Source organism: Lissotriton vulgaris, chromosome 5 (genome assembly GCF_964263255.1).
Source record: "Lissotriton vulgaris chromosome 5, aLisVul1.2, whole genome shotgun sequence".
Classification (NCBI taxonomy): Eukaryota; Metazoa; Chordata; class Amphibia; order Caudata; family Salamandridae; genus Lissotriton; species Lissotriton vulgaris.
In genome coordinates this window covers 851,790,314-851,817,366 of record NC_141693.1, presented here as the reverse complement: position 1 = coordinate 851,817,366, position 27,053 = coordinate 851,790,314, and the positions used below count along the sequence as shown (strand labels likewise).

The 27,053-nt window shown below is 40.9% G+C and overlaps 1 protein-coding gene across 1 annotated transcript in view; it reads left to right on the top strand.

Annotated features, from left to right (window-relative positions):
- Window positions 1-27,053, top strand: part of LOC147711695 (pulmonary surfactant-associated protein D-like) — a 147,845-nt gene that overhangs the window by 85,805 nt on the left and 34,987 nt on the right. The window contains exon 2 of the mRNA XM_086922412.1: window positions 4,641-4,860. Coding sequence (XP_086778538.1) covers window positions 4,662-4,860 — 199 coding nt within the window. The 5' untranslated portion in view covers window positions 4,641-4,661. The remainder of the gene's footprint in view (window positions 1-4,640; window positions 4,861-27,053) is intronic.

The window sequence follows — 27,053 nt, the reverse complement described above, 5'->3', positions numbered from 1 at the left end:
CCTAATCAACACAGAGCAGCTGGAAAAAGCTGATCAGGATCTACTAGATAGTCCCTTGCTGTGGGAAGAAATTTTAGCATCGGTGAACTCCATGCCAAATGGTAAGGCCACAGGTATGGACGGAATCCCTACAGAGTTTTATGTTAAGTTTGCACCACAACTTAGGGGGGTTATTTTAGAACACTTTCAATACATTGCGCAAGGGGGGAATCCACCAAAGTCCTGGTCGTTAGCTAAAATTATAGTTTTTCCTAAGAAAAATAAACCCCCCCAGGAAATGGGATCCTACCGACCAATCACCTTGTTAAATGGGGATTCAAAAATCCATTCCAAGGTATTAGCTACACGGCTGGCACCTTTGATTCACAAAATAGTCTCTGAGAGGCAACATGGTTTTGTGCCAGCAAGGTCCACGATCGACCATGTAGAAAGAGTCATCTCTCTCTTTGACTACGCGGGAACTACAGGAGACCCTATGGCGCTTATCCTGCTTGACGCAGAGAAGGCGTTCACTAGGGTCTCCTGGAATTTCCTGTGGGAGGCAATGGCAAGCTGCGGCATTGGGAAGAAATTCATAACAGCCATTCAACGACTTTATGTAAACGGAAGGGCCAGTGTCTTAATAAATGGGATATTATCAGAAAATTTTACAATAACTAGGGGGACAAGACAAGGGTGCCCTTGCTTGCCCCTCCTGTTCACCATTTATATAAACACATTCATTCGAAGGTTGGAAAACAATATACTAATTCCTCCTATTCGGTGTGTGACATGGATACAAAATGCTTAGCATATGCTGACGACATTGCCATTGTTGCAGGGGATCCTAAAACCGCCATAAGTGTGATCGAAGCAGAAGCATTACTCTTTGGTCAATCCTCTGGGTACAAATTGAACGCGAGTAAAACTCAGATTGTTTTGAACAACAAGGTTTCGATGAGTGACCCTAGAATAACCGACAGGGCAACATGTTTGGGGGTTTGCATTTTTGCTGCTTTTGACCTTCTTGTTAGAATTAATATAGATCCCCTCTTACAACGCACCAAGAAAGAACTGATCAGGCTGAATAATTTACATCTGACTATTGGGGGTCGAACCAATGTAGTCAAGATGCTGTTTTTACCTACGTTTCTGTATTTTTTCGTGCTATCTGCTTAGATTTTCCTCCACAGGTATTTAAAAACATAGATACAATGTTTTCCAGGTTTATCTGGGAAAATAACAGACCACGTAGGGCTCTGAGGTGGCTCACTAATTCTAGAGAACGAGGAGGTTAGGCTCTCCCCAACTTCAAACTATATTACTGCGCCACAGTTTTAAGGTATAGTATGCCCCTGATAACTGGCAACCCAGGAAGTAGCAATATTCCCTCACCACAAGAACTCATTCTGGGGTAAGGGAGCGCTGGATGCTTATGGCGACATGTCAATGATGGGTATTTTAAAAAAGTCAAATTTAAGACGATCTCCTGTGTTGGCAAAGTCTGGGGGAATGTTAAAAAGTTATTAGGACTTGGTCACTACTCCTACTATACTCCAGTGAGTCAGAATTCAGATCTCCCCGAGATATTTCACGATACATGTATAAAGAGATGGAACGACGTGGTGATTAGTCGGCTTGGTTGCTTTTTTTGACCATTGGAATCAAACCATTTGATGAATTAAAACTAAAATTTAACATCACCAACAGGGATTTTTTTAAATTTCTGCAAGTGAGAGATTTTCTACTGAAGAAAGGGGGGGCCGGGCTAAATTTCAATCGTGTCATATTATAGAAAATCTAAATAGAGAAACGCCTCCTAAAATCGGCGATATATATGAATCCTTGAACTCAATGCTATCAGATGATTTGGACAAGCATGCAGAGGCCTGGCAGAGCAAATTAGGACTCTCTTCCCGTATGGTGGCAAAGTCATTTGAAATGTCGCTTTCTTGTTTAATGTCCATTAGGCTTCAAGCACAATACTATAAGACCTACTTCTCTTTATATTATACACCATTTAAAATAGCTAAATGGGGAACAGGGAAAGGAACAACGTGCTGATGCTGTGCTCTACCAGCAGTAGACATCGTCTACATGTTTGCATTATGTGACTCTTTAACGAACTTACTTACCGAAATATCAGGGTTTCTTACAGAGATTGCTCATTATGACGTAAACATTACTACAGCAGAAGTCATCCTGGGCATATCGAACACTGATAGGCCAACACAGATACAAGGGTTAATTTTTGTTGCGATGGGGTGCTTCGGCTGTGTATCGCATCAGCCTGGCTCGATCCAATACCACCCTCGTTTATGCAGTGGAGAGCCAGACTGCTCGCAACCTGTAGCCTGGAGGTCGCCATCTATAGGAATAAGGGGTTCAACACTCGAAGGCGAGGTATGAAGATATGGGGCCCTTTACTTGAATGGATTCATGAGAATGATTAATGGGAATTCCCGTAGATTTCAAACAAGGGCACATACGGTTTGATGTATCAAATCGCTTCTCTGTCCTTGCCTGCTATGCTTCTCTCTGTTTTTCCTTTCATTTTTCTTCTTTTTCATTCTCTTTTGTATTATTGTATTATTTCAGGAACTGTTTGATTTGCAGTGTACCCCTGTTTGGAGTATACGTTTGATACCTGGTCTCGGGGGTGGGGGGGCGGGGTGTAATGTTTGTAAAAAACCTGGAAAAACCTGCAATAAATATTGTTGAAAAAAAATGAATGCTGTGACAAAGGAGCAGAGTCCTGGTTGGATTTTCTGAGTAATGATGTCTCTTTTATGAAGTGGTTTGACTACGTTGCTAAATGATATTAGAACATTGAAATGCTGGTAGAAGCCCGGAGGACCTACATTCCAATGTTTTCCTTTTACAGTTGTTGCTGTGATCAAAGTCTGCATGGAGCTCGAGGAAATTTCAACCCCTTAGGCTCCGTGAGGACTTTGTTTTACTAATTATAACATTGTAAACTCTAGGGGCAGAATGTTCTAATAGCCCTAAAGCGTTCCGTAGCGGGCTATGCTTGCTATGAAAGGCACACTCCCTTGTTAAAGTCTCTCACCGTCGGTTTGGACCTTTAACGCTGGAGCAGGCCCTTAATGATCGGTATACCCCTCTTCGGCGGGCTATAAGACTATATTGACAACCAGTGGATGGTCATTAGAGAATGACGCACAATAAAGAGATCTCAATGTTGTCGGATGTGACTCCCGGGATCAACCATACTAAGCAATCTGCCCTAGTTGCAGAAAAGAGATTATTTAGAGGGGAAGGTATGCAAACAATGCATCATCATGACTCAGCTTCATGGCTTTTTGATAAGAAGAATTTTGAGATAATGTTTCAACTTCATCAATAATTGCTCATGGAAAATATTCTAGCAGTAAAAAAAAGGAATTTAGTTTGCATGATTTGTGCAGTTGGTTCTGTGTGGAGCACTTGCACTTAATTTTGGGGACTGGGATGAATTCAAAATATTTTTCTTCATTTAGGAAAATCTGAAAACATAATACGCAGGTCCCAAACATGGATTATCCCCACCAATATTCTGTTTCATTAAGATGTGTGATGTGTTGTTGTTTTTTTACATTTCTCTCCTGATTTCTTTTTTGGGTGGCTTAACGGCCATAGCAGCTAATTTTGAGACTGGGGAAGTAGGTTTGAGTCTGGTAGGGAGGCTCAAACATCCTGTGATTCTGGGCAAATCACTTAATTTCCCCGTGCCTAAAAATAAAAAAATGATTGTGTCCATCTGTCATGCAACTGGTGCTCATGTGAAGATCTTTGATACCTTCGGGCCGAGTTTGCCCTATATAAAACTGCAACAACAACAAAAATGATGAGATGCAGAGAGACATCGTTTGAGCAAGGAGTATAGGTTTCCATGTAGATGGATGAATGGATAAATGTTTGAGAAAGAAACAAGAGAATGTATCTATGTATCTAGCTGCATGTTTAGCGAAGTAGATCCATTTCGAAATGTGTACAAAAGAAACAGTAAATACACAGTCCTATCTTTCTTTGACTATTTCAGTCTTGCCTTTTTGCCTTTCTCTCTCTTGTTCTGCTTCAGTCAAAGACTGATGATGAAAAAAAAGTCCAGGTACTCAAAACTGAGTGCCACGGCCTGTCACCTGCAAGAACTAACACTAATTAAAGACATACTAGAACACGACATTGCAGTGCTTAATTTGTTTAAAAATAATGAGTGCCAGGGCCCTCGTTAGGAGGCCCCTGCATCTTGAACCATACGTTGACACTGCCAGTGCTGCCAATGGCAGTACCAACACAATTACTAAAACATCTTAAAAGTGTGACAATTCAGCCAACTCTAGGCTCCCAAAGCTATAAGAAAGGCTAGGGAGGTAGCTATTAGTCATTTTTAACAGCGCCACCATGTGGCAGACTGGGTCAATCCCATGTGTTGACAATTCAGTGCTGGTGCTGAGCATTGGAAACCTCCGGCTCAAATTAAGCACTGAGACATTGTGAGGAACATGCGATAATGGCTGTAATATAACCATGTATGCTGCATAGATGAGTTCAGCCGTTGGTATTGTCATGTAACTGGTCTCAGATGTAAAGGTGTAGTTACAACATCATGCTCCAAGAGATCCCTTTGAAGAATTTGCAATGTTTTTGATTCCTTGCAGGTCTGCTAGTATAAACCAACCATGAATATTTTGCCTTCCATTTATATCTTCACGCTGGGAGTGTCATGGTTCATGGCAGAAATGGCCGACCTGAAGAGTAATTTAGAAAGCGCAAACAGCTGCCCAGTGATTGCGTGCGGCACCCCTGGAAACAACGGTCTACCTGGCAGAGACGGGAGAGATGGCAAGGAAGGTGCCAAAGGAGAGAAAGGAGAACCAGGTACTGCATGTCAAGATGTTCTTTTCATTTTGTCAACCCATATGGTCTACTTTTCAACATAAACTGCTCATGGAGATGTGAATACCTACAAGATGTCACAGTGCATCCAAAACTAGGTTTTACTGGAAGGTGGCAGGTACTACTTCTAATTAAAATTAGGGCTTTCAGGAGTCAAATAAATGATGAAGCAGTAGCTACAACCCTAAATATGACAATATAGCATATAACAAATAAAAAATGTGACATTAGATACATCATCCAAGAGTTCCACTCGCACACGTTTGAAAATCAAAACCTTTATTTACAAATTAGGTTTCTTCATTGCATTTGAGGATTTGTAGGACGAATCAGATAATTGTACTTTTGTGCATATTGCAAAATTACAAAAGCTCAGTTTTAAAATCCTGACTTGGGACAGGGGTTTGTGATGTTAATGGAGGTTTACCGCTATGTCAACTAATTCATATTCCATCCCATAATCAGAAGTCAAATTTTGCAGGATGTCCCAAGTCAAAATGTCAGGTTTTCAAGTAAACAATATCTAGTGCCACCAGCATTGAAAAACATGGCAGTAGAGAGCAATCGAGGACGGCTAACCATTGCAGACTTCCATACTGAAGTTCATCTTTAGAGCCTGGACAGGAGGGCATTAGGACAACCATGCGCCTGTCTAATGACAAATATAGCTGGAACATATATCCATTATGGCTTATACCCAAGTGATCATCATAGCAAAGTTTCCTGTTTCATTGTCTTATTTACTTCACCCAGGACTAGGAGACTGTACAGTATCAAGTATATGACAGTGATCTTAGATTGGGTAATTAGAACACTATAACTGCCATTCCTTTGTGAATGTGTATTGACCAGTTCTTCAAGGCCCACCACGTTTATTACTACTAAATACATGCCAAATTGTTTATTGTGTATTGATTGCTTTGAGTATTTACTTTTATAGCGTTTCATTTCTGCAACCCACTTTGTAGAGCACCATTTTTCAGGTGACTTTGTTTATGGATGCATGAAAATTAAAGGAAATTGCACGCAGTATTTGGAGGCACCTTTAAGAGAATGTGTCCTTTTTTTATTATAAAGGGTTGCTAATACACAGTTGACCTGGTAGCCATATGTAAACCTCTTGTGGATTTTGACCTCCAGTGTTAGATCAATATAGATCAAAAGAGGAAATCATAAGATTAGGCACTTACATATTCTTTTATATGGTTTTCAATTCCTGAATACCGCCAGCCAAACTGTTAGACCTGTCAGCCTTAGGGTGGTCTTCTCCCAAACTTGTTGCCTTACTCCTCTATTTTTACTGGTCTCATTTTTGTTGGCCCTAGGACTCTGTGCACTCTACCTCTGCCAACCAGTGCTAAAATATGTGTGCTAATCCCTAAAACATGGTAACATTGTCTTATACCCAATTGGCCCATTTAATTTACTTGCAAGTTCCTAGTACAGAGTTATTACATGTTCCCAGGTCCTGTAAATTAAATGCTACTAGTGGGCCTGCATCACCTATTGTGCCACCCACTTAAGTAGCCCTTTAATCATGTCTCAGGCTTGCCATGGCAGTGTGTGTGTGCAGTTAAAACTGCCATTTCCATCTAACAAAATAAATACAACTTTTTCCAGGCCTAAACGTTCTATTTTTATACATGTCACCCCTAGGGTAGACCCTAAACAGCCCTTAGGGCAATGTGCAGTGAATTTTGAAAAGTTGGGCATGATCTTTTACGTTTTACATGTCCCAGTAGTAAAAAACTTCTAAATTCACTTTTCACTACTGTGAGGCCTAACTCTCCCATAGGATAACACAGGACCTCTTATTACATTTAATAAGTGGTAACTTTCAATGACAAGCAGGTAGGAATGTCGAATTTGCTGTCTAAAGAAGTGTAATTTAAAATTCTCTTCAATGGTAAAGCTAGATTTCAAGTCACAATCCTGAAAAGGCCACTTTTAGAAAGTTGGCCTTTTCTTGTCCTAACTATTTGGTGCTTGTATCCTGTGTAACATGAATAGCTGTAGCTGGCAGTTGGTCTTTTTGTATTGCTCCTAGACAGTGATACAAAGGTGAAATTGGCGGTTTGCAGAATGAGCAATGGCTGACTTGATGGGGGAGAGTTGTCACCTACCACACTTGCACATCAGAAAGACACTGTCCAAGCACACTCACAAAGGGTTTGACACAAATCTTTTGTGCCCCCAGATAAGCCGGGGCCAGGGCAAAAAGGCAGGACATTTCAGACACCACTGGGGGTGGAAACCTCCACAATCAATTTTCTCCTACTTCAAAGTAGGAATTAATAGTGGACCCTCAGACCCAACTCTTCAATACATTTCTGTACCTGCGGAAGACTCAGAAGGACTGTTGTGCTGTTCTGCAAGAATGACTTCTGCTCTGCTGCCCTGCTGCCTGGGTAAGAAGGACTTGACCTGCATCTTGAACTCTGGACTGCCAGAGCGACTCCAAGGGCAATTTGTCTATCTTCCTCTCAGAGCTACAGGGACAGAAAAGGCTCCAATCACCTTGAACCCAGCACCTGGACTTGCCCGCCTTGGTGCCACCCCAAGCCTAGACCCTTGGGAGTGAGCCTGAAGGTTCTGTGCCAGCCCAGCTGTGGTCTCTTTGGGCAGAACCGATGAAGTTCAACGCATTGCTTCACAGCCTCACATCAGAACCTCTGCAGCGGGATGCATCCCCTATGAAGGATTGCACAGCTCCTCAGAACTGCTGCTGTATGACACAGCTCAATACAGACCTTGCATCACAGCCGCAGCTCCTGTGAGCCACAGCCCCACATCCCTTTGAAACCGCAATGCATGGCAACTCAGATTTAAGGTACCTTGTTCAGCGAGCCTAACTTGGTTCTTGTACTCGTCCCGTGCTTCGGGGAAACAACCTTTACAACACAGTTATCACATCGTACTACATTTACATTGCAGTCATTACATCACAACATCCTTTACAACGCATGTCATTACAACGCAACCATTACATTGCATGTCACTACAACGCATGATATTACACCGCATGACACTACAACGCAGGCATTACATCGCATGTCATTCCAACGCATACCATTACAACGCATAGTACCCCAACACTATCTAACACTTACCCTACTGTTGCACCCCCTGGAGTTAGAATAGTTATTTTTACCCCTACACTATTCAAGACTTACCTTAAATACAATGTAATGGTATGTGTTGCAATGGTATGCGTTGTAAAGGTATAATGCGATATAATGGAATGCGTTGTAAATGTAATTTAAAATATTTTTTTAATGGCATGCAATGTAAATGTATGCATTGTAAGGGATGTTGCTGTGCAAAAACTGCATTGTAAAGGCATGCGTTGCAAATGTATGCGTTGTAACGTCATACATTTGTGCTCCATTGCGGTCAGACTGAACTTGTTACTTTGTCCCAGTCCGGCACAACCAGATAACCACGGTTGGCATTCGTTTGTGCTTCTAAGCACAGTAATCATTGAAATCTTTAAAACTACATATACTTGCTTCTACTAATTGATTTTATGTCATCTTGGTCTCAAATAATGTATTACATTTTACTCTATGTTTCTAAATTGGTGTGAGATTTTACAGTTTGAAGTGCTACATAAATACTTTACCCATTTCCTTGAAGTTAAGGCTCACTTTTTGTGTCAAGCTAAAAGAGGGTTTGATGGAGCAGATTTCATCTGCAGTCAGGCATTGTTTTATTTTTGTGCTTCAGACAGACTGCATTTAATTTGCCACACACATTTTGGTGCAAGTTAAAAACATGGCACATGAAAAATATGAAAGTGAGGCCTAAGTCAGTCTGAAATGCTTGTGCTGAATTAACATGTGTTTTTGCAGTGTAGAGAAAAGTGCCATTTTTAGCTTTGAAGATTAATAGAATGTGTTTCTCTTTTCCCAGCTCATCCCTTGCAATCTAATTTCACTATTCCTGTCTTAAAAGACTTTGGCTTGTTGCATATTCAGATACATATTTCACCTCTTTTTATAATGTGTGTGAATTAACAAATGCACCAAACACTACATATGGGGCTAAATGCTTTTTGCATGAAAAGCTATCTAAAACATTAAAGCATGTTGCTGTGTGCGCTGTATTAACTGTGTGCACTGTATTAACTGTGTGCGCTGTATTAACTGTTTGTGCTTTTACATTTTACACTAAATGCATAATAATGCTATGTTGCACATTGCACATTTATTTTGCATGTTGTCATAAATAATAGAAAAGCTGCTTGAAACGAATAGCTTGGCTAGCTAAACATTTATAAGGGTTATCAGTATGGAGTTGGGAAAAATAATGGGCTGATTTACATGAAATTAATATTCTCCTGTTGTCTGTTTGGTTTTTGGGCCTACAATTAAATGGCTGCCTGTGAATTCAGCAAGGCTATGACTTGCATGAGAGAAGAGAGCATGCGCAAAACTGTGACAGCTCAGCTCAAACCCTGAAGGAGTCAAGGCTATTTTGAACTGTACATTCTTGTGATTGTGCCAATGTACCAGTGTTAGTTAATGTATCCGTCCTGCTGCGCTGTGACACGAATGAAGAGAAATAGAATGAAAAAATTGTCCTAGCAAATGTTGCAAACCATGTATTTACTCATGTATGCTTCTTTTGTTAAAACTGGTATAGTCAGGATTTTGGAATGAGTCAGGATAGTGAGACCTCATGCCATCGTGACTGACCAATCAAGTACAAGTTTTTAGAGCAACAAACATTTTTGTGTAGTCTGCCAAGAATTAGAGTATAAATAATGACCTCTCTGGAGGCCTGGCTGGCTTATTGCTCATTTTGGCTACTAGGCTCATTAGGCTTCAGGAGGGCGTGTGAGCTCTTGAGAGAAGGAACAGATTAGACTAGAAATTATATGGGTTAGGTACAAGATCGTCACGGTGCAGCCTTGGGCGTCCGAGGAGAGTCAGGTGGGGGGTTCCCTGGTGATTTTTCAAAAGTTCATGCACATCATATTTTGGCACTGCAGGCCACATTCCTTTGGGGTCTGGTGAAGGAGGGGCTGCTTGCTCTTTAGACACAGACAGATGCTGAAGAGCAGCAACAGATGGAAAGGCTTTTTAGATTTAGATGCTAAACTTTAAGTTTATGCTTTGACTAATTAATTAGGTCTGAAAAGATTTATTTGACTTATGCATTTATTTCTCTTAATGGGAGATTTTTGCAAACTATTTAATTATTGATTAGCCTTGCAAGACTTTTTTTCTTAGAAACTCTTTAAGACTGATATTTTGCACCACATTTTCTTTCTTACATGTAATGCTTATATGCAGACTGTAATGTGTTCTGTATTAATGCTATTTTTCCTGTTTTCCAAATGTTGTAACCTGATTGATATTTTACTAATGAATAAAGGGCCAGAGAAAAATTAACTTTTAAATAGAAAATAAAACCCTTTAAAATACTCAACAACTCTCTTCATTTGCTTAAATAATAATTACATTTTTGACTGTTCAGGTTTATTTAAATCTCTTGAAGGTAATACATGGTGTGAAGGGCCAAACACGTTTTTCAGCGGTAAAATAGAGGTAGCATGAGGGTTTTGCATTGAGAAAGTACCAGAAGAAATTACTGCTCCAACAGTTTTTGGTAATCAGAGGATGGTCATTATAGATTAGTTTGGTGACTAATGAATATTGATTTTACCATCAACTACTCAACTAATGGATCATTGACCTTAACAGGGAAGTAAAATAATTACCCAAGTTAGATAAATGTCCAAGTCCTGATTCCTGACTCCAGTGCTCAGTACCTGGAGACTGGCAAAGCAGTACTGGAAGGTGATGCAACAGGGTGATTGCTGGAGTGGTGTGAGTATCAATAGGGTTGTGAAATGTTGTTAATATGCTAGCATGTATTTTTGAAGTGTTGAAAATATTAAGTTTTTTTTTACTGTTGACTGGTGACATTTTGCTCATTTTGAATTGATGGTGTTAATGATTATACTAGTAATTTCATAGGACATGATTTTTGGTTATTGATTACATGTTTTAACTCTTTATGTTAAGTAAGTGTCCTGTTCTATGTTGTCTGCAAACACACCTGTGGGTGAATCCTGGGAAGGAATAGCGGGTTGTAAATGGTAGCCACACTGCACTGACGTTACTGGTCTGTTGGAATAACACTGAGAAGCTAGGTAGGGCTGGCAGTGTTAAATTAGGGACTATTTTCTGTGTAAAAGTGTGAGTGATTGATAGCAAAGGGTTCGCTGCTAGAATTTGGTGTGATATCACCTAGAAAGGGTCACACTTAAGGAGTAGCAGGTTCTTCTGAGCTTGAGTGACAGCAAAGAGTTCTCTGGTGAAACTTTAGTCTGATATCACCTATAAAGGGTCACACTGAAGGAGTAGCAAGTTCTTCTGAGCTTGATTGATAGCAAAAGGGTTCGCTGGTGAAACTTTGGCCTAAATATATCCCAGAAGCCATAAGTCCAAAAGGAGTAGCAGGTTCTTCTGAGCTTGAGTGAATGGTAAGCGGAAGGGATTTACCTGTAGTGTTTGAAGAGTAAACGGAAAGTCTTACTTTGTGAAGGGTAAGCGGAATGTGTTACTTGCAGTGAATATAAATCTATCCTTTATTTTGTGGAACAGACAGAGTAGCGAATGTATTTATGTTGTTACTAACAGAGTTATTGATTAAGAGAAATTTGCAGTGAGATTTTGTGGAGGGTCAGTGGTAGGAGTAAAACTGACTAAAATTGAGACTGACAGCTTTGGAAAAAAGAAATTGCATTGAATTATCACAAAAATGAAAATGTTTGAAGGTTTAAAGAAGCTGTTAGGAGGTAAAGTGAAAAATTCATTTTCTATTGGTGATGCGCCTGAAGGAACACCTGTGCATTCTATGTCTACCAATTTGGGACACAATACATGTATGTGGGTTCACCAATGGTGCAGGATTACTGAAAAAGAGGGTGCTTTGGGCTTTCCAAAAGATGGTACTTTTGAATTGCAAATTATTGACAAATGAAGGGAAGTGTTGTATGAAATAAAGACACCATCTAAAGCTGCACAATTTGAGGCCTTAAGCATGTGGGAAAAAGCAGCAAGAGAGAAAGCAAGTGAGGATAAAAAGGTAAAGCACCAGATACAGGAAAGGGAATAAGTGATGATAAAGCGCTTCAAATAAATAATGATTCAGGGGATGAAATAATGGATGCATTGTTAACTGAGTGTCCGCCACTGTATGTGGTTCCCATTAAAAATACTGAAAATAGTGCACCAGTAAGTACTGCAGTGGCTACTGCTTCTGTTGAACAGGGAAAAACACAGATTGAGAAAACTGTGCAAACATTTCAGATTGACCCATTATCTGTTGATTCAGCACTGACAGTGATACCTCCAGGTGTTACTGCTTCAAATGTGCCTGATTCCATCCAAGAATTGCTACCCGCAGCAGATGCACGGATAATGCCTAAAAAAATTATGACTGTATCAATTAATATGGTCCCTACTGAAAAGGTTAAAAAAGATGCAGAAGGAGTGAATATGGCAGGGTTTATTCTAGAAACTCAGAATTCACAGATTATTGAACAGAAATGACCCAAAGCACTGAAAGGTGGGGACGCTTTTGAAAAACTGCTAGTGCTCACGCTGGGATCCTGAATTGGAGAGAAACCTTTCCGACTGTTCTGTTACTGCTCGTGAACCCGCTTCGCGGGTCCCGCTTCGTGGTGGGCTTTGTGAAAAAATCAGCGAAGCTTGGATGTGGAGATTATCGCCCTTCGACAGTGGCTGTGACTGTGGGTGTTTGCTCTGAGCAGTGCTGCGAGGGAGTTGCGGGCTCAGGACTTCAAGTCTCAGGAGCGCCCGCCTGACCCAATTGCCAGCACCTGGGCCGCTCTCCCTGCATGCTCTTCCCCACCATTGTGCATTTTAAGCCCATGCCGCTGGATGTTTGTTGGGACGCTTTTGAAAAACTGCTAGTGCTCACGCTGGGATCCTGTATTGGAGAGAAACCTTTCTGACTGTTCTGTTACTGCTCGCGGAACCCGCTCTGCGGGCCCCACTTCGTGGTGGGCTTTGTGAAAAAATCAGTGAAGCTTGGATGTGGAGATTATCGCCCTTCGACAGTGGCTGTGACTGTGGGTGTTTGCTCTGAGCAGGGCTGTGAGCGAGTTGCGGGCGCAGGACTTCAAGTCCCAGGATCGCTCGCCTGACCAAATTGCCAGCACCTGGGCCGCTCTCCCTGCATGCTCCTCCCCACCATCGTGCATTTTAAGCCCATGCCCCTGGATGTTTGTTGGGACGCTTTTGAAAAACTGCTAGTGCTCACGCTGGGATCCTGTATTGGAGAGAAACCTTTCTGACTGTTCTGTTACTGCTTGCGGAACCCGCTCTGCGGGCCCCACTTCGTGGTGGGCTTTGTGAAAAAATCAGTGAAGCTTGGATGTGGAGATTATCGCCCTTCGACAGTGGCTGTGACTGTGGGTGTTTGCTCTGAGCAGGGCTGCGAGCGAGTTGCCGGCGCAGGACTTCAAGTCTCAGGAGCGACCGCCTGACCCAATTGCCAGCACCTGGGCCGCTCTCCCTGCATGCTCCTCCCCACCATCGTGCATTTTAAGCCCATGCCCCTGGATGTTTGTTGGGACGCTTTTGAAAAACTGCTAGTGCTCACGCTGGGATCCTGTATTGGAGAGAAACCTTTCTGACTGTTCTGTTACTGCTCGTGGAACCCGCTTCGCGGGTCCTGGTTCGTGGTGGGCTTTGTGAAAAAATCAGTGAAGCTTGGATGTGGAGATTATCGCCCTTCGACAGTGGCTGTGACTGTGGGTGTTTGCTCTGAGCAGGGCTGCGAGCGAGTTGCGGGCCCAGGACTTCAAGTCCCAGGAGCGCCCGCCTGACCCAATTACCAGCACCTGGGCCGCTCTCCCTGCATGCTCCTCCCCACCATCGTGCATTTTAAGCCCATGAACCTGGATGTTTGTTGGGACGCTTTTGAAAAACTGCTAATGCTCACGCTGGGATCCTGTATTGGAGAGAAACCTTTCTGACTGTTCTGTTACTGCTCGCGGAACCCGCTTCGCGGGTCCCGCTTCGTGGTGGGCTTTGTAAAAAAATCAGCGAAGCTTGGATGTGGAGATTATCGCCCTTCGACAGTGGCTGTGACTGTGGGTGTTTGCTCTGAGCAGGGCTGCGAGCGAGTTGCGGGCGCAGGACTTCAAGTCCCAGGAGCGCCCGCCTGTCCCAATTGCCAGCACCTGGGCCGCTCTCCCTGCATGCTCCTCCCCTCTCACACTGACCATATAAATATAAACACCTGGTCCCGCTGCGCGGGAGCAACCGGGAGAAGCCCGGGACAAGGGCGGGACCGTCTGTGGCCGTCTGTGGCCGTCAGAGGCCGACTGAGGTCAAGTCGGGCCACCCCCTTTTGACGTTTCATTTGTTCCGTATCATTGTAATACTTTATTGACTAGTCTAGAAAGATTGTTGGGCAATTGGTGTTTGTATATTTGCTTGTTTGCATTCTATATTGTCCCTTTATTTTAGGCCTGTTAGCAGGGTGGACCTTTGTATTTTTTCAAAATGCCCCTACGTTCTGGCAAAGAAAGACAAGTCCAGGTATCTACAACAAATGGAGTTTTTACAGGCACTATTGACCAATTTTTTAAACGTACCACCACAATTTTAGAAAAAGAAATTGCACTCGCAGAAAAACGCTTATCGCTTGACTTGGTCACGGGTAAACGCTCTTCTCTAGGGAAAATCCGCGAGGCCGTCTCTCCAGTTCCCTCAACACAATTGCCTTGCACCGCAAATATCACTACTAATGTTATACATTTAGATACTGTACCTGCAAGTCAAAATCTGGAGTTAGGGGGGGCGTTACTAATATTGCCCTAGATTCCTCATCGGAAGGTAGCTCTTTATATCATAACCTACTCAACATCGAGACCGGTCTTTTAGATTCCCCAAGTATTGTTCCAAGTCCCGAGGGTGAAACCTGATCTATAAACCCGGAGAACATGGCTACATACAAATCTAGTAAAAGGAAAAGAGAAGAATCTCCACAGAAGGGGGGTAATAAAAAGGTTCTGAGATCCAGTAATATAGCCCCTACATTGATTAAGACATCAGCTCTGTTAGACCCACCAGTGGATAACATATCCACAGGAAATTATGTTGAGGGTATCCTTTTAGACAAAATTGAGTTGTTGATTAAATCTCTTCTTTTGCCCCTATTTGAACGGACCAGGCTATTAAATGATAAAATGAACCTTTTGGAAACACTATTAGAACATTGGAATGTTGGGAGCTCCATTGAAAACAATGGAGTGCTCCAGGCTTATAATGGCTGGTATAAGCCTGGAGCTCCAACATTCCAATATTTCTTTGTTCACTGATCTGGCTATGAACAAAGGCTTCAGGGAACCTGAGGGAATTCCATTCCCCTCACGCTCCCAATAGGCTTTGTTTTTTTTGTTAGAACATTCCGTCCTCTAGTGACAGAATGTTCTAATAGCCTTATAGCCCTTCGTAGATGGGCTATACCGCTATTAAAGTCCCTCTCCCTTGTTAAAGGCCCTCGCCTTCGGCTCGGGGCCTTTAACGCTGGAGAGGGCCTTTAATAGCTGGTATAGCCCTCTACAGCGGGCTATAAGGCTATAGTAAGGGAAAACGTGGGCATAACGAAAAAGATTCAACAATCTACTGCCCGTACGGGGTTAGACCCATTGTATGCCCAGCAAAAGATGTCAAGTATTGGGGATAAGGGAAACACGGTCAAACCAGTATCTTCTTCTTTGAAAGTCCCCCAGCAGAAGCCTATCATTGATAAAAATAAACAGACATCTGCGAAAGTTATAACACATAAGGTTGATTTGGTCTCCAACTCACAGCCCACTCCTAGAGGAGTACCTAATCCTTCCCGTCCACTAGACCAAAATAAACAGTCTAGGAAAACAGCTCCTCCTAGGAAACAATGTGTCAACCTCCCCCCTGAGTCATTGCCTTATACCATAATCTTAACTGGTGTGGCCACTTTGGGAGAGGGAAAGGTGGAAACTAATAGAGACTTATATAATAAAGTAACCTTTTGGTTAAACAAGAATCAACCACTCCCTCCAATGTCCAAAACCGAAATCCTAAATGTCAGAAGGGTGGACTGGGTGGGATATGGCAAAAAAGATCTTGAGGGGGACTGTGTCGTTATTAGCTTTAAGGAACCATGGGTAGCGGATTTTATACACAGAGAACCTAGATTTGGAAGAATGGGTGACGTTGAAACCCTGTCCCTGAACTATTTTTATCCCAAACTCAACCGGGTGAGAGATTATCCGCATCAGAAGCATTCCTTTCGAGGCAATAGCCTTGGAGGCAGATATCCCCCAGAAGCGGCCAACTACCCAATGTTTTTGCCTCACCTTACTTATCGTTTTGCACCATTAATGGGGCTGGATGGAGTTGACTGACTCAATAGTGGGTTATTGGAACAAAAAAATAGGTTGTTTAGTCCATCCTCTGGAGTAACATCCCCTCACTCCCCAAATGTACAGGTGTTAGATAGTACCACCGATAGTTTAATAGCGAATGCAGAAATTTTATTGGAGGACATACAAGGAAACCGTTCCCTTAGCATAGAAGTGGTGGATGAATGTACAAATAACTCCCCTGTGCAAAAGGGTAGTGGAGGGCATGTTAACTCAACTGGCATAGTACCAGTAGTTGCTGCAAATACACTTAGGATATTATCCTGGAATATCGCTGGGCTGAAGGGGAAAATGGATAAGGCTGTATGGGGGGCCTTTATAGAACAATATGATATTATTGTATTTCAAGAAAGTTGGTCAACTGATGCATTGTTTCGGCCAGGTTATTTGAATTTTTATAAACCAGCACATAAAGGACCAAAGGGTCGGCCGTCTGGGGGGCTTGTGATCTGGATTAAACAATCCTTATGTTATAGGATCTATGAATTGTCTATTACAAGTGATGATATACAGGGGCTAAAACTTAGCAGTGTAAATTACCAGGATTCTTATTATTTAATTAATATATATGCAAGGGGGCGACCAGGAGGGAAAAGCCCAAAAGTTGTCGAAGATCTAGATTTCCTAATGAACAATATTGGCAGAGAGAAGTGTGTAATAATGGCAGGGGACTTTAACTGTACGTTCGAACCATTACCTACTCTGGAAGATGGGTGTTATGGTGAGATAGATCAGCTATGGAACATTCCCAGTCTGACCATACCACCAGTTAAAAAGGTTACTGAGGCAGTTATGCAATGGCTTGGTCTATGTTTGGAGTGGAATTTGAGAGCAGCAAATGGGAGGTCCATGTCTGATCTGGTGGGAAATGCCACTTTTGATAATGGGCATAGTACCAGTCGTATAGACTATTTTCTAATTAAAATGGAGTTTTGGAGCATATTAGAGGACATGGAAATAATTGTAAGACCGGAAAGTGACCACACTCCTTTATCAATAAATCTGAAAGTGGATGGTGACACTTTTAGAAAAAACGCTACAGAATATATCACAGCCGAGACAGTCCTTACAAATGACTGTCGTAGGGTACGCTGGGGTAGGGTTCTGGAAGATCCTGGTACCATAGACAAAATATCAATAGAGGTATCGGTAGCGACAAAGAAAGTGAAGCCACTACAGGATGATGTAGGGTCACTGGAGCATATCGGCTCAATTCACGAGACCCTTTTTGCTAAACTTAAAACCTTCTTTATTAAACCAAGTAGGCCTATGAAAACTGGTAGGACTCATCTGGGGGCCAAATGGTACGACAAGACCTGCCGTAAGGCACATAGTTCCCTGATAGCTGTTATCAAATCTAGGGTGACAACAGACATTAAAGTGGAGAGGGCAAAATACAAGAAAGTGCTACAGCAAGCAAGGACAGCATGGGATGATCAACGCTGGCTGGATCTGTATGAGGCCAGCCTCTCTACCAACCAGCTTAAATTCTGGCAGGTAGTGAAGTGGGGTGGGTCAGGGGACTTGCAATCCCCAGTTAACCATGTTCCCGCTGAGGTCTGGGTCGAGCATTTCTCGGCCCAGTTCAGTGTCATAGTGATGGGAAGTCATGCTATAGGGGAGTGTAACTTGTCTCCCACTCCTGTAGCTATCTATGAGTGTGTAGTTTTTAAGGAAATTGAGGCAGAGAACGCACTAAAGCAGGCCCAAAATGGTAAAGCTCCTGGTATGGACTGCGTTCCAGCGGACCTTTTTAAATTTGACATGGGAAATTGGGTTCCCTACATAACGACTCTAGCTAATGCTATCGCAAAGGCACCAGAATACCAGACTCCTGGAAAGGGGCGGAGATTCTCCCTGTTTATAAAAAGGGTGATAAGACCAATGCGGGGAATTACCGCCCTATAAGCCTTATTGACGCCTTGCAGAAGGTAATTGCTAGAATGCTGTTGGGCAGAATCCAGCATTGGATGAGTGAAGAAAACATTCTGTCCCCACTCCAAGCTGGTTTCAGGGCTAACATAAGCACTGTCGACCAAGTGCTCAGATTTCTTATGATTTATTGGAAGGCAGTACATCTAGGTGGAGGTACATTATACGCAGCGTTCGTGGAGCTTAAATCTGCGTTCGATTTGGTCCCTAGAGAAAAAATGTGGGTAGCCCTAAGGAGAATGGGAATGCCCCCTGAATTACTCGAGTTTACCATCAGGCTTCATGAACAAAATTTTGCCAGAGTAAGATGGGGTAGCCAGGGCCAGGTGACAGAACCCTTCCCAGTGACCCGGGGAGTGAGCCAAAGGTGTGTCCTGGCACCACCCTTGTTTCTACTCTCCATTAATCAAGTAGTTCAGTTCCTCTCAGTTACACCGACAGATGCGCCAGTTTTGGGTGGGACTAGGTTCCCCCTTTTAATTTTTGCCGATGATACTTTGATTTTGGCAAAAACACAGGTGGGCCTTCAGACCGCAATCAATAAGTTCGTGGAGTTTTGCAGTATAAATGACCTCGAAATCAATGTTTCAAAAACAAAATTTATGGTCCTGACAAAGAATAAACCTTTAAGGGGTCATGTAACCATGAATGGCACCACTTTGGAACAAGTAGGGGTAATGACCTACCTAGGAGTGGTTATAGACTACAGGTTACGTTGGAAGGAGCAGATCGAGGCACTTAGTTTAAAATCTGCCCGTTTGTCTGGTTGTCTTGTTAAAGAGCAGCGCTGTTCCCAAACCAAAAGAGTTTTGCCAGCGCTTAAAATATATAACGCAAAAATAAGCTCAGCCATTCTTTATGGCTCGGACATATGGGGAAATGTAGATGTTGCCTCTCTGGATAAAATACAGAATAAGTTTCTTTGCAATCTGGTAGGTCTACCACCTTCGACACCATTACTTCCCCTTATGCTAGACATGGGTTGCCATTCCATTAAACATCAGGCCCAATATAGGATGGTAGCCCTGTGGAGACGTATCTGGTCCACACCTGAAATATATATGTATGCAAAAGAGATTCAGGATGTGAGATCGACACTAGGGTCAGGGAACATATCCTGGTTTAAAACTGTGAAGGCTACACTCTTTAGAATGGGTCTGCATACTCAGTGGTCAGACCCGGGTCATCAGGCCTTCCCGTCAAAAAAAGAATTTAAATTATTGTTCTGGGCCACAGTAAAGGAAGACCTGGTCTCGCTCTCACAGAATTCTAACCTGACAGGTAGTTTCCTGGTCCATAAAGTGGTTCTGCATACTGAGACCTACTGGGACACCATTACGAAAGTGCAGATAGGAAATTGTACCACCAATTTCGAGTTGGGCCGTTGCCAATAAGAGAATTTACTAACAAGTGGCACAACCGACCTCCTCTGCACTGTCCCTGGTGTAGTGAGCAAAGGGAATCTCTAGGCCACTTTTTCTTTACTTGTCCAGCTTATGGCGCACCAAGCTGTAAATGGCTTAAACCGATATGCAAAAGGGTAAACACACGGGCGTGCGAAGAAGCGCTGCAAACCTTAAGATATAATACAGCAGAGTGGATGTCTATAGGTATAGCAAAATATCTTGGATGGGCTTGGACCATCAGAGCCAGACATCTACTAGGCGACAAATGAGAGAACTGTAACGGTAGTAATACACAAATATTAATCTGCCTATTGAATGAATTTTAACATTCCTATTATTCTTTCTAAAACGTCTTTTGATGTAATTTAATTGTTCTTTTATAGAAATATGATTGTCTTTATTGTATCTCGTTTTATGATATTTACTTGTCGTATTGCATTATTGTATATATTTTATCTGTTGTCTTTTATGAAGAAATCTTCGAAATAAAGACGTTAAAAACTGAAACTGGTATTTACAACATCTGCAGCCCAGGATAAAATAAATATATTTGAAAATTGGATTTCTCAAACATGCTTTGAGGAAGCAGCAGTGATTAAAAAGATAGAAAACATGGGAGAACATAATAACACAGGCCCTGAAAAAGAGAGACAGATTAATGTTTTAAATTCAACATGTGAACATGAAGAAATTAACAGTCCCTGCTGTTTAAATAATAAAAATGTGAACCAGTGTCAGGAAAAATAATTCATTTCCCTGAGTAAGGACACAGCTGCTTGTGCATTAACTACACATTATGGACTGACCGATTTGGCTCAAATTTATAAAATTGATGTTTCAGGAAGTTTTTCATTTCAGAAAAGTGTCAGGGTACATATGGATGATGAAGCAAATGAGAAAACGTGTTCTTCAGGAATGCAATTGCACATTGCAGAAATAAAATATATTTTAAGTGCAATGGGTTTGAGAAATTAGGAGACAAATGGGCAAGAAAACATGAGAAGAAAAGGAAACCACCAGACCTAGCAAGGAAACTGGATAAGGAAAAGAAGCCACCAGATTTAGTTGAGAAAAATAATAAGCAGAATGAGGGAGAAGCTTTTGCTTACTCATTGGGAGAAAAGGTGGAAGAAATGTATGTGCATATGCCACAGAATAAAAGTGAACTTGCAGCATTTCTGAACATAATCCCACAATTGAGAGACAGAATTATGCTGTGGTACCCACACGTTGATGGATTTGTTGACATTTTAAAGGACTTGTGCATAAATTTGAAATGTTCTTTTACATTGCTATGCAGACTAAATTGTGGTTTGAATCTAAAGTTGTACAGAGGCCAGGTGAGGAGACAATGAAAAGGGTTTGCATGAATGCACCATCATTTTCTGTTGTTATGGAGGAAAATATAGCAGTGATTACTTTCCTGAAGGGCAGAGTGCCAGCAAATTATGTTGATTGGGTACAAATAAAAAGAACACAGAATGGAATTAAAGATGTTTTGGTTTGTGCAAATTCAGGTATGGATGTTGTACTGCTGGTAATTGTGTCCTTTTGCCATCTTTATAACAGATTTGAGCATTGGAAGAAGAAAAATAAATGTAAACATGATGCTCAAAAACATCTCAAAATGCAGATGCAAAATATGCCCGCTAAGCAAATGCAAATGTCAGTTCAGAAACAGGTACCTATGGCAGGAATTTTCCAAGCAAAGATCCCACAAAATATGGAAAATGATAAGATTAATTTAAATAGGTTGTCCAGAGCAAATGTGAATTATTTTCAGAGACAAAATCAGAACCCAGTCCAACAAGTTGCTGTGTTTGCAAATGAGCGTTTTAACCCTCACAATTCTGAATTTACCAAGTCCATTGTGAAGGTAGTGGAAAGTCCAGATTCAGTTGAAAGAGTTTTAAAGAAAAAAATTATAAACCCAGTTTTAGAAGAATTTGCACCAAAATTAGGCCCATTTGAGGAAAATTGCAAAACTGTTGTCTGTGACTCAGGCCTAGCAGAAAAACAATTGTTTTGCAAACTAAGCAGCTCAGATTACTGTACATCAGATAATGTTATTTTTCAGAATCCTGATGAGGATGTACATTTTAAAAACAAGAGACAGCTGTAGTATTGTTTTCAGAAAAGACAGTTAAAAAATCACCTTCTGATTTGAAAAAAAAATAAACACAGAAATAAGAGGGTTCACAGAGAAGGATGCTAGATTAATAAAATGTACAGAACATGTCTTATTAAAATTAGAACCAAATGACTTGTATTCAGGAACACCATCACTTGCAGAATTTTAACAAATAAAAGGATTTTTGATGGAATTGATTGGAAGTTTGTGTAACTTTCTGATCACAGGTTCACAGAAAATAAATGAAAAGAACAGAATAGTGCAGAAGATTAAAAGCATATGTTTTCCATAATGTCCTGTGGTACCGAATCCAGCCAATATATTTATTCACATTCCATGTGCTGAAAAATGGCTTACTTTTATTGATTTTTGCAAAGTTCATGTCACAGTGACTTTGGATGAGACTAGTCAGGAGTACTCTCAAAAAGAAGATGAATATCAGGGACACAAAATTGGAAAGGGAGGAAGAAAGGTGTCACCAGAGAGGGTGAAAATAATTTCCAAGATGAATCCACCTCAAATTCAGAAAGAAGCCTGGAATTGTTTGGGAATGGTTAGCTGCTGTAGAGAGTGGATACTAAACCTTTCCCTAGTGGCTAAGCCTTTGTTGAAGCTGACACACAAGGCAATTGCACAAAAGAATTCCTAGAGTTGAAAGAGAAAAAATGTTGTGCCCCAGCACTAGGAATGAAAGGTTATTTGAAAGAAAATACACTAATTTGCAGTGAGAGGGAGGGCTGCGCTCTCTCATTGCCTATTCAAAAATATGAATGTGTTCAAAGATCTGTGAAGTATTGCCCAATGACCTTTGACCCTAACTTCACAGAAATGTCAGCAAATGAATTGATTTGTGATGAAACTGAATATAAGTGTCTAAGGGCCATATGTATCATCAACCTGATTTGCGATTCTCAAATAGCGATTTTTAAGAAATCGCTATTTGAGAATCGCAAATAGGTATGTATGTAAAAAATCTCATTTTTTTTGCGATTTCTTAAAATTCCTTAATTGAGATTAGAAAATTGCGAATCGCAATTAAGGAATACATTCCCATTCATTTCTATGGGCCAGGAGGCCCATAGAAATGAATGGGAAGTTATTCTCAATTTGCGATTCGCAATTTGCTAATCGCAAATTGAGAATAATTTCAAGGGTGCAGGTGTGTCCAAAGGACACCCTGTTGCACCCCTGAAATATGCATGGGTGCACATGTGGCACACATACATGCCCTAAGGGCATGTATGTGCATCACATGGCACTTTGAAAAATGCATAAATGTGCATTTTTCAAGGAATTCACAACTTACCACCAACTAGAAGTTGGTGGTAATTTGCGATTCCATAAGGACATTTTGCAATTTTTTTTTGCTTCATACATTGCATTTAAGGAATCGCTAAATTTGCGATTCCTTAAATGCAATTGCAAAAAGAGGTACCGCAAATTTTGCGATTCCTTGTTTTGCACCGGATTTTGCTTTATACATAACTTTTAGCAAATTTGCATTCGAAAAGGCCGAAATTCTGCTAATTTCGGCCTTTGCGAATGCGAATTTGCTTGATACATATGGCCCTAAATATCATGAAAATATGCATAAAGGCAAAATCTGACTTTAAGGATGAACCTCTGAGTCAGCTGAACAATGTCCATTTTTAGATGGCCCATGTTTGAAAGGTGACACATTAAAAGCAGCACATGCTGTGCTCCCTATGTATTATGTTGTCAAAGCTTCATGGCTATCAGTAGTTACCCCAGCCCAAAATTTGAATATATTGCCCTTACCATAATATGCAGTATATCTGCTCAATTGGGAGTCACAGTTGTCATGGGAGAGAGAAATACTAATTCAGTTGCACAAAATTGTGTTCTGTTAACATATACATTCAATGGAATCTTCACAGTTAAATTAAAAGAGGCTCAAGAAAATGTTTTTGAAGCAGCACAATAGGGTTGCATCAGAACTTTTTTTGAGAAAAGTGGCAACTGCATAGTGGCAAAAGTGTTATTGCAAAGACTGATGCCCAGGTATAGATTGCCAGTTTCTCTGAAATCAGATCATAATGAAGTCTTAAGATAATGAGTGCAGAACAACAGATTGGACAAGGAATGGATTTTAGCTATTTGCCTGAAGTGTAAAGCATAATAAAGCAACACAAAAGACTGTTTTTCAGCATTACCAAAGTGTCTTGAAATTGCACAAGCAAATGCACTTGTGGAAATTACTGTTGAAAACACTAGCCATTGCTGTGTAGGTCTGGTTGATGTACAGTGTGCAGTTTCTCACCAGATTGCAGCTGCTACACAAGATCTGCATGATAGATGGTTCAACAGCGTTGATCTGAGAGATGCTGTGGTGAAACATCTGAATCTGATCAAAGTGAAAATAAGAGTGAAAGGCCTAGGTTGAAAAAAGTGCAAAGGATTGATGGTGCTCTGTCAGAGTTTCTCTGCACCTAAGTAGTCTAATTTGCATGGAAAATGGTACAGCATGCCACACTGTATGAGCCACACTGATGGCAAGCTGATGACAATGAGCAAAGAAATGCTGAAACTGTCCTGTTGCATTGTCTTTTTATTATTTTAGTTACTTCTTTTAAAGAAGACTTACTGGTCCAAGAAGCTACCTACAGAACTAAAACATTTGAGCTTAGCTATATATGATCTGATTATAGACCAAACTTGTGTTTGCCTTAGAAATAGAAGTAAAATTGCTATATGCTCAGCTTTTGCAATAAGAAATATCACTAGTGAAATTAAATATGTGTGATGAATTAAAAATCATTTGATTATGATTTGATATCATCAGAAGGGTGGATTGATGGAGCAGATTTCATCTGCAGTCAGGCATTGTTATATTTGTGTGCTTCAGACAGACTGCATTTAAATTGCCACACACATTTTGGTGCAAGTTAAAACATGGCACATAAAAGATATGAAAGTGAGGCCTAAGTCAGTCTGAAATGCTTATGCTGAATTAACATGTGTTTTTGCAGTGTAGAGAAAAGTGGCCTTTTTAGCTTTGAAGATTAATAGAATGTGTTTCTCTTCCCAGCTCATCCCTTGCAATCTAATGTCACTATTCCTGTCTTAAAATACTTTGGCTTGTTGCATATTTAGATACATATTTCAGTTAATAACACCTATTTTTATAATGTGTGAATTAACAAATGCAGCAAACACTACACATTGGGCTAAATTCTTTTTGCATGAAAAGCTATCTAATACATTAAAGCATGTTGCTGTGTGCGCTATATTAACTGTGTGTGCTTTTAAATTTTACACTAAATGCATAATAATGCTATTTTGCACATTGCACATTTATTTTATGTTGGCATAAATAATAGAAAAGCTGCTTGAAACTAATAGCTTGGCTAGGTAAACATTTATAAGGGGTATTAGTATGGAGTTGGGAAACATAATGGGCTGATTTACATGAAATTAATATTCTCTTTGAATCCAGCAAGGCTATGACTTGTATGAGAGAAGAGAGCTGTGCAAAACTGTGACTGCTCAGCTCAAACCACGAAGGAGTCAAGGCCATTTTGAACTGTTCATTCTTGTGATTGTGCCAGTGTACCAGTGTTAGTTAAAGTATCCGTCCTGCTGCGCTCTGACAGGAAGAAAGAGAATTACAATGAAACATTTTTCCTAGCAAATGTTGCAAATTAAAATGTATTTACTCATGTATGCTTCTTTTATTAAAACTGGTTTAGTCAGGATTTTAGAATGAGTCAGGATAGAGAGACCTCATGCCATGGTGACTGACCAATCAAGTACAAGTTTTCAGAACATGAAACATTTTTGTGTAGTCTGCCAAGAATTAGAGTACAAATAATGACCTCTCTGGAGGCGTGGCTGGCTTCTTGCTCATTTTGGCTACTAGGCTCATTAGGCTTCAGGGGGGCGTGTGAGCTCTTAAGAGAAGGAACAGATTAGACCAGAAATTCTATTGGTTAGGTACAAGATCGTCACGGTGCAGCCTTGGGCGTCCGAGGAGAGTCAGGTGGGGGGTTCCCTGGTGATTTTTTCCAAAGTCCTGGCATGTCATATTTTGGCACTGCAGGCCACATTCCTTTGAGGTCTGGTGAAGGAGGGGCTGCTTGCTCTTCAGACACAGACAGGTGCAGAAGAGCAGCAACAGATAGAAAGGCTTTTTAGATTTAGATGCTAAACTTTAAGTTTATGCTTTGACTAATTAATTAGGTCTGAAAAGATTTATTTGTCGTATGCATTTATTTCTCTTAATGGGAGATTTTTGCAAACTATTTAATTATTGATTAGCCTTGCAAGACTATTTTTCTTAGAAACTCTTTAAGAGTTTTGACTGATATTTTGCGCCACGTTTCTTTCCTACATGTAATGCTTATATGCAGACTGTAATGTGTTCTGTGTTAATGCTATTTTCCTGTTTTCAAATTCTGTAACCTGATTGATATTTTACTAATGAATAAAGGGTCAGAGAAAAATGTACTTATAAATAGAAAATAAAACCCTTTAAAATACTCAACAACTCTCTTCATTGGCTTAAATAATGATTGCATTTTTGACTGTTCAGGTTTATTTAAATCTCCTGAAGGTAATACATGGTGCGAAGGGCCCAACCCCTTTTTCAGCGGTAAAATAGGGTTTTGCATTGAGAAATTACCAGAAGAAATAACCGCTCTATCAGGTTAAGCACAGGCTAATATAAGGGTTGCCTGTTTTTCACCCTGGCCAGAATTGTGGTTGCTGCTAGAGTAGGGTTTCAGCCCCCTTAACGAGTAAACCAATTTCCTACCTCCTACAAAAAAGAAATATTTATGTCACATATTTTGAAAAGAAAGAAACACACCTTTATTTTTGTGTGAAGGAAAAGCTTATGTTGCTACCTGACTTCCATGGGCAATATTTTGTGGATCAGTACATATAAAATCTTTGGCTTTAGATTCTATTGGATAATTGGAAATTCTTGTGAAGGACTGTGTAGCAAACAATAATACATTGTTTCCCCAATCATCACTATCTGTAACTGAGATCATGATAAATGGCAAGGCATCGAGGAGAAAATATATGCACCTAGTGTGACGCAGCAGGGTATTTGAGAGATAGGGAAACACTGTTATAACCTCATGCACCAATGAACAGTAGGAGGAGAAAAGCTGGTGAGACTGGAGGTGGGCCATCAACAACAAAATCCTTTGGATGGGAGGATTGAAACCCCACCATGACTGTGCCACTGACAGGAGCCGGTAGTATTAACACACCTGCACGAGGACCT